This window comes from Salvelinus sp. IW2-2015, unplaced genomic scaffold, assembly GCF_002910315.2.
Source record: "Salvelinus sp. IW2-2015 unplaced genomic scaffold, ASM291031v2 Un_scaffold1853, whole genome shotgun sequence".
NCBI lineage: Eukaryota > Metazoa > Chordata > Actinopteri > Salmoniformes > Salmonidae > Salvelinus > Salvelinus sp. IW2-2015.
In genome coordinates this window covers 57323-65143 of record NW_019943218.1, presented here as the reverse complement: position 1 = coordinate 65143, position 7821 = coordinate 57323, and the positions used below count along the sequence as shown (strand labels likewise).

The following is a 7821-nucleotide window of genomic DNA, read 5'->3' as shown; positions in this document are numbered from 1 at the left end:
AACTAAAACGTGCAACCCTTTTGTGAGTGGGAAACGCTGGCTTATGGGTGGAGTCCTGGACAGTGAGGAAAAGCATTTTGACACTTATGTGACATCAAGCCACTACAACCAACCGCTGCCAGCTTTCACCTGAATAGATCTATGTAGGTAACACGCATATGACACACCATATGGACATCACACAGTTATTTTTTTTTTGTTGGTTTTTCAAAGTCAACACTCCCTTTTTTATGTAGACTTTCCTACCTTCCACCCCTCCTTCACTAGGTTTTTATATACGCCACCCCTCTCCATATCCTTCTGTCTCTCTCTCTTCCCCCCCAACCCCCCCCCCAGTCACACTGTCAAGTTGAGTAAGAGCGGGCTCCGCACCCCATCCCCCTCCATCCCACCCTGGAGGAGAGAGCGAGAGACCAGGTACCCTGCCATCTGGCAGAGAGAGAGAAAGAATCCAATCAGCAAGAACCACACGCCAGAGATAACGGGGAGACGAGAGAGCAGACCCAGTAGCAAGCAGACGGGTCAGAGACAACTGGTGGCGGAGAGAGAGACCCAGTAGCAAGCAACGCCGCCAGAGACAAGGGTCGGGAGGCTGATGAGAGTGGGAAGAGACAAGTAGCAGCAGACGCGCCAAACAGCGTGAGGGAGAGAGGACCCAGTAGCCAGCAGACGGTCAGAGACAGCGGGTGCGGGACGAGAGGAGAGGGGGAGAGAAGACACAGTAGCAGCAGACATGCCAGAGACATCGGAGCGAGGCGAGAAGGGAGAGAGACCCATAGCAGCAACGGGTTGGGACACTGGCGACGAGGACCACAGTAGCATCAGACCGCCAGAGACACGGGTGGGAGGAGAGATACCCCAGTAGCAGCAGACGCGCCAGAGACAAAACTGGTGGCGAGGGAAAGACCCAGTAGCAGCAACGGTCAGAGGACAGCATGGGAGAGAGAGAGGACCCAGTAGCCAGCAACGCGGTCAGAGACAACTTTGCGGAGGGAAGAGACCCAGTCAGCAGCAGACGGGCTCAAGAACAGCGGTGGGAAGAGAGAGGAAGAGGACCAGTAGCAGCAGACACCAAAACAAACTGTGAAAGGAGAGAGACCCAGTAGCAGCAACCCGTAAGACAACTGTGGGAGGAGAAGACCCAGTAGCAGCAGACGCCAGAGACAACGGCGTGGGGAGGCGAGGAGACCCCAGTAGCGCAGACGCGCCAGGACAAGCAGCAGTGGGAGGGAGAGAGGATCCCCGAGTAGCAGCAGACGCGCCAAGACAACGCAAGTGGCGCGAGGAGAGAGGACCCAGATTACAGCAACGGCTCAGAGACAGCCGTGCGTGGGAGAGAGAGAGGGAGAGCGATGACCCAGTACAGCGACGCGTCAGAGGACAAACTGTGGAGGCGAGAGAGGAACCAGTAGCAGCAGACGGGTCAGAGACAACTGTGGGGGGGAGAGAGGACCCAGCCATAGCAGCAGACGCGCCAGGAACAACGTGGGAGGAGAGAGGGGAGAGAGACTCCCAGTAGCAGAAGACGCCCAGAGACAACGGGTGGGAGGGAGAGAGACCCAGCAGCATCAACCGCCAGCAGACACGGTGGAGGGGACGAGAGACCAAAGTTAGCAGCAACCGGTCAGAGACACGAGTAGTGGGGAAGAGAGACGAGGGGAGAGATGGACACAGTAGCAGCAGACAGGCCAGAACATGGGTGAGGAGGAGAGAGGCACCCAGTAGCAGCAGACGGTGGAGCGAGGACCCAGTAGCAGCAGAACGCGCCAGAGGACAACGGGTATGGGAGGGGAGAGAGGACCCAGTAGCAGCAGACGCGCAGAGACAACTGGTGGGAGAGAGAGGACCCAGTTAGCAAGCAGACGGGTCAGAGACAGCAGGTGGGAAGAGAGAGAGGACAGTATCAGCAGACGGGTCAGAGGACAAAAACTGGCGGGAAGGCGAGAGAGGACCTAGTAGCAGCAGACGGTCAAGAGACAGCGTGTGGGAGAAGAAGAGGGGAGAGAGACCCAGTAGCAGCAACAGCCAGAGACAACGGTGGAAGATAGAGACCCATAGCAGCAGACGGCAGAACAAACTGTGGAGGAGAGAGACCAGAGCAGCAGACGGCCAGCAGACCAACGGTGGGGAGGAGAGAGACCCATAGCAGGCAGACGCGCCAGAGACAACGGGAGGGAGAGAGGACCCAGTAGCAGCAGACGTGTCAAACACGGTGGGGAGAGAGAGAGGGAGAGAGGAACCCAGTAGCAGAGACGGGTCCAGAGACAAACGGTTGGGAGGAGAGCAGACCCAGTAGCAGCAGACGGTCAGAACCAACTGGTGGGGGGGACGAGAGGGGAAGAGGACCCAGTAGCAGAAACGCGCCAGAGAACAACACGATGTGGGGAGGAGAAGACCCAGTAGCAGCAAGACGCCCCCAAGACAAATACGGGGAGGGAGGAAGGACCCAAGTAGCAGCAACGGTCAAGAGACAGCGGTGGGGAGAGAAGAGGGGAGAGATGACCCAAGGCCAGCAGACCGTCAAGAGACAACTGGTGGAGCGAAAGAGGACCAGTAGCACAACGTGCAGAGGGACACACTGTGGAGAACGACGAGGGGAGAGAGGGTGGGAAACCCAATAGCAGCAACGCAGTCAGAGACCAACTGGTGGTTAGGGAGAGAGACCCAAGAAGCAGCAGACGGGCGTCAGAGACAAAACTGGGGTAAGGAGAGAGACCCAAGTAGCAGCAGACGGGTCAGAGGACAACTGGTGCGTACGGAGAGAGGAAACCCAGTAGCAGCAGAGGTCAGAGAGTGGGGGAGAGATCCGTTCTACAATGGAAGCGTCGTTAAGGCTGACCCACAAACCCATATCCTTTAAAAAGCTGTGATCAGTTTTTGTTAAACAGGACAATCAACAGAGTCGTACAACAAAAATAACAAAAAAAATCCCACCCCAGTTAAATTATATAATTTTTAAGTTCATTGTAACAACTATCTATTAAGATACCAGCTGCTAGTCAACGTGTGTTTGCGTGAGCGACTTATGTGTGAGTATTTCCCAATTCAAACGCGTGAACGAAAATGGCAGTTGTAGACACTTATGAAACAGTATGGAAACAACCACCGTTCCCATTCAATCTGATTTCTAAATCTCCTTCCAGTCTACTGAAATTACAACGCCAAAACAGGAATCATGTGCGACGATTCACAGACAGGAAGACAGCCGAAGTAAGAGACCTTAAATCTTACATGAACCAAGCTAGTCCAGGAATAGAAAACACTTCCTGCCTGAATTGAAGCATGCGACGTGAAATGTTCATTTAGACAGCAAGCCCATTCAGATTTGTACTTATCCAGCAGTTGGCTTTCACCATTCACATCAGGAATTTCAGAGCTCTGATTGCGTCAAAAACCAATTAGTTGTAAAAGATCAGAATTGTCTGCCTGTCTAAGCTTCCCGGCGTCTGTTCTTTTGTCAAAGCTCCTCTGTGTAATAGTAGCAGATGCATGTGCATGGTGCCTGATTTGCAGTTTGCAGTGTTTTCTTACTGAATGTGCTCTGTCCCCCCTAGGGGAGTCCACCATAGAGAACAACCACTCCCACCAACCCTCAGACAACGATGTGCGTAGTCTTTCATGACCTTTATACTTGCATCACTCTACTATTTAATTTATTTTTACTTTATTTTTTCTTAGATGGGTTGTGTGACTATTTAGTAATCAGCAATATAAATTCATAGTCTGGTCCCAGGTCTGTCGTCGCCTCCTATAAGCCCGCTCCCAGTCTGCTTCTCCTCCTATAGGCCCGTCCCAGCGTCTGTCGTCTCCCCGCCTATAGCCCGGTCCCAGGCTGTCGTCTCCTCCTGTAGCCCGGTCCCAGGTCTGTTCGTCTCCTCTATAGCCCCGTCCAGTCTGTCATCCTCCTATTTACCCGTCCCAGGTCTTCGTCTCCTCCTATAAGCCCGGCTCCAACAAGCGTCTGTCTCCCTCCTATAGCCCGGCCCAAGGCTGTCTACCGCCTATAGCCCCGTCCCATGTCGTCTCCTCCTGATAGCCCGTCCATGTCTGTACTCCTCCTGTACCCGTCCCAGTTCTGCTCGTCTCACTCCTATAGCCGGCCCAGGTCTGTCGTCTCCTCCATATAAGCCCCGTCCCCAGGCTCTGTCGTTACTCCTCCTATAGCCCAAGCGTCCCAGGTCTGTCCTCTCCTCCTATAGCCACAGTCCCAGTCTGTCGTCTCCTATAGCCCTGCCCAGGTTCTGTCGGTCTCCTCACTATAAGCCCGGTCCCATCTGTCGTCTCCATCCTATAGCCCTGTCCCAGTCTGTCGTCTCCCCTAAGCCCGTCCCAGTGTCGTCGTCTCCTCTATAGCCGGTTCTGTGGTCTCCTCCTAATAGCCCGGGTTCCCCCCCCCAGGTCTTCGTCTCCTCACCTGTTAGCCTAGCCCAGGTCTGTCGTCTCCTCCTATAGAACCCGCCCAGGTCTGTCGTCCTCCTTCCTAATAGCCCGGGCCCAGTCGTCGTCTCCTCCGGTAACCCCATGGCCACAGTCTTGTCTCCTCCTCCTATACCCTACAGGAGAGGTCCCCAGCTGTCCGTCTCCTCCTCCTATAGCCGGTCCCAGGTCGTCGTCTCCTCCTATAGCCCAAGTCCATGGTCTTCGTCTCTCTCCTTATAGCCTCCCCAGGGCTTCGGGTCTCCTCCCTAGCCCTCCCCAGTCTGTCTCTCCCCTCCTATAGCCCTCTCCCATGATCTGTCGTCTCCATCCTCGTTAGCACCCGCCCCAGCCTCTGTCGTCTCTCCTCCTACTACGCCCGATCCCATCTGTGTCTCCCTCCTCCTGTAGGCATCCCAGCTAGTCTTCTTCTCCTCTCGTCCAGTGAGAACGCCCGCCGGTCCATCGTCTGTCGTCTTCACCCTCCTATAGCCCGGATCCGCAGGCTTCGTCTCCTCCTATCCATAGCCCCGTCCACAGCGTCTTCCTCCTCCTGCCAATATGCCCGCTCCCAGCTCGTCTGTCTATCCTCTCCTCCGTTGTTATACCCGCCGGGATATCCCATGCTGTCGTCTCCTGCCTCCTATATCCCGCGATGGTCCCAGACGTTCTCTCCATCCTCCATATACACGCTTCCCAGGTCTCGTCTCTCCTCCTCCTATAGCACCTACGGGTCCCAGGTCTGCTCTCCTCCTCCTAAGTGCCCCAGGCTCCCAGTCTCGTCTCCTCTCTCCTATAGCCCGGGTCCCACGTCTGCTCGCTCCCCTCCTATACCCGGTCCCATCTGTTCGTCTCCTCCTCCTATAGCCCGTCCCAGTCTGTCTTCGCACCTCCTATACCCAGGTCCCCAGGTCTCGTCTCCTCCTCCTATAGCCCGCGTCCCAGGTCTTCGTCTCCTCCTCCTAAGCCCGTCCCAGGTCTGTCGTCTCCTCCTCCTATAGCACCAGTAAGCCGGACAGTCCACGTCTGTCTCTCCACCTCCTATTAGCCCGGGCCCAGGTCTTCAGTCCTCCTCCTTAGCCGCTCGATGGGTCCCTAAGACCGACTCCCTCGAGAAACCAACACCCGGGCCACGCGGCGCACGCGAAGAACTAGCACACACAGAACAGCCAGTACCGCGACAGCACGCCTCCCAACCAACCAAGCAAACGCCCCTAGAACGCAGCATCCCCCCACCACCACCATCCCCTACGAGCACCACACACGACGTAAACGCCAAGAACTACACACACCCGCCTAAACACCGACGCCAAGCCAAGAGCCCCCACGCCAGAAAACCGCGATCAACTAGCAGCCAAGCCATCCCACTGCAGATACACAACCCTCAAAGCCACCGGACCGGCAGCAGGCAGCGCCACAGACATCCACACAAGCAGGCAGAAGCACCACACAGCAACACCCACGCCCAGACAACACACAGCACGCACCCAAGTCAGAGGTCGTCGTCTCCTCCTATAGCCCGGTCCCAGGGTCATGCTGTCTCATTTTCAGCCAAACATTGCCCAACGAGTTCGGGGGCGCTATGATCGCACAGACCAGACTGTCACCCAACGTATAATCCACACGCATGTAAAAATCATGACTGACTGTCACCCCAGACTGTATAACCACCACCTAGGTAAATTCATGCTATGACCTGTACACCCAGTGACTGTCACCCAGACTGTATAATCCACACCTGATGTAAATCATGTCTATGACTGTCACCCAGACTGTATAATCCACACCTGATGTAAATCATGTAATTGCCTCACTCCTCCTTCAACAGAGTGCAGATCAGATGTCAGTGTCTCACACATTACCGGTTCAGCGCTCTGTTAGCCGATCAGGTATACACCAATACAGTTCATCTCCTATCTCCTAGTACAGCCAACGGCGATGTTAGTTAACACAACGTGTGTGTGTGTTTATCAGACGCTCCGTCGTCTCCCAAGGCGGCGTCCCCTCCAGGCCTGAGTCAGAAACCCAACAGTTTCCTGTTCCGCACCTCGTCCCGCTGCAGCGTCAAGAGTCAGTTCTCCATCTCAGGCTCCACACAGAGTCTGGTAGAGGCAGGCCGCTCTGAGTCTCGCTCCGTGTTGAGACCAGATGTCGTACAGCTACGCAAGGTACGCTTTTTACGGCCTATCAATTTTAAGAGGCTTTATTTTGACATGTCAACATTGCCAAAGCAAGTGAAATAGATAAACAAAACTCACAAGTTCCACAAGAATAAAGACATTTCAGATGTCATATGTCTATATACAGTGTTGTAATGATGTGCAAATAGTTAAAAGTACAAAAGGGAAAATAAATATAGGTTGTATTTATTTATCTCCATCTCTCTGTATCTATCTCTTTCTCTCTCCATCTCTCTTTCTCCCTCCATCTCTGTCAGACTCTGGAGTCGAGGTTAAAGACCGTCCTGCCAGAGGATCTAGGTGAGGCGTTGTCCAATGGAACGGTCCTCTGCCAGCTGGCCAATCACGTGCGGCCTCGCGCTGTGTCCATCATCCACATTCCCTCCCCAGCAGTGGTAAGCCAATTCCAGACATTTACTGTCAAATTCTACTCAGTTTAGGATAAATAAATAGGCCGGGACTTGATTTGATCAAAAAAGTTAACAATATGGTATTTGTTGTGATGTGTCTGTCTGTCGGTGTCTGTCAACTCTGTCGGTGTCTGTCAACTCTGTCGGTGTCTGTCAACTCTGTCGGTGTGTGTCTGTGAACTCTGTCGGTGTGTGTCTGTGAACTCTGTCGGTGTGTGTCTGTGTGACCGTCTGTGTGACCGTCTGTGTGACCGTCTGTGTGACCGTCTGTGTGACCGTCTGTGTGTCTGTCTGTGTGACTGTGACTGTGTGTCTTGTGTAGTTGACTCTGCCTGATGTTGGGTCTCTCTGTCTCTTCAGCCAAAGCTGAGCACGGCCAAGTGTCGTCTCAACGTAGAGAACTTCATCTCTGCTTGCCGAAGGCTGGGGGTCCCTGAGGTAAGGACTCTTTCCTTTCCACCCTTTATTCCCTCTTTTGTTCTTTCTGTGATTCATCACATGTCATGGTGTCCCCTTGGTCACGTATGTTAGTATTTTTCTCAGCTCTGAGATGATCCAGTTATGCTTTACAAAACTGTTTTTGTTAGCTACTTGTTGCATTGTCCTTCTGTGCTTGAAGCTAATTATGTTTGCCTTTGTGTCTCTCTGTTATGTCATCTTCATCTCTCTGTTATGTCATCTTCATCTCTCTCGGTTATCTGTCATCTTCATCTCTCTCGATTATCTGTCATCTTCATCTCTCTCGGTTATCTGTCATCTTCATCTCTCTCGGTTATCTGTCATCTTCATCTCTCTCGGTTATCTGTCATCTTCAT

General features: G+C 53.6%; 1 protein-coding gene across 1 annotated transcript in view; it reads left to right on the top strand.

Annotated features, from left to right (window-relative positions):
- LOC112072202 (leucine-rich repeat and calponin homology domain-containing protein 4) overlaps positions 1 to 7821 on the top strand; it is a 59569-nt gene that overhangs the window by 46295 nt on the left and 5453 nt on the right. Inside the window, 4 exon segments of the mRNA XM_070439696.1 lie at positions 6245 to 6305; positions 6391 to 6584; positions 6854 to 6991; positions 7367 to 7444. Of these exon segments, the coding sequence (XP_070295797.1) occupies positions 6245 to 6305; positions 6391 to 6584; positions 6854 to 6991; positions 7367 to 7444 (471 nt within the window).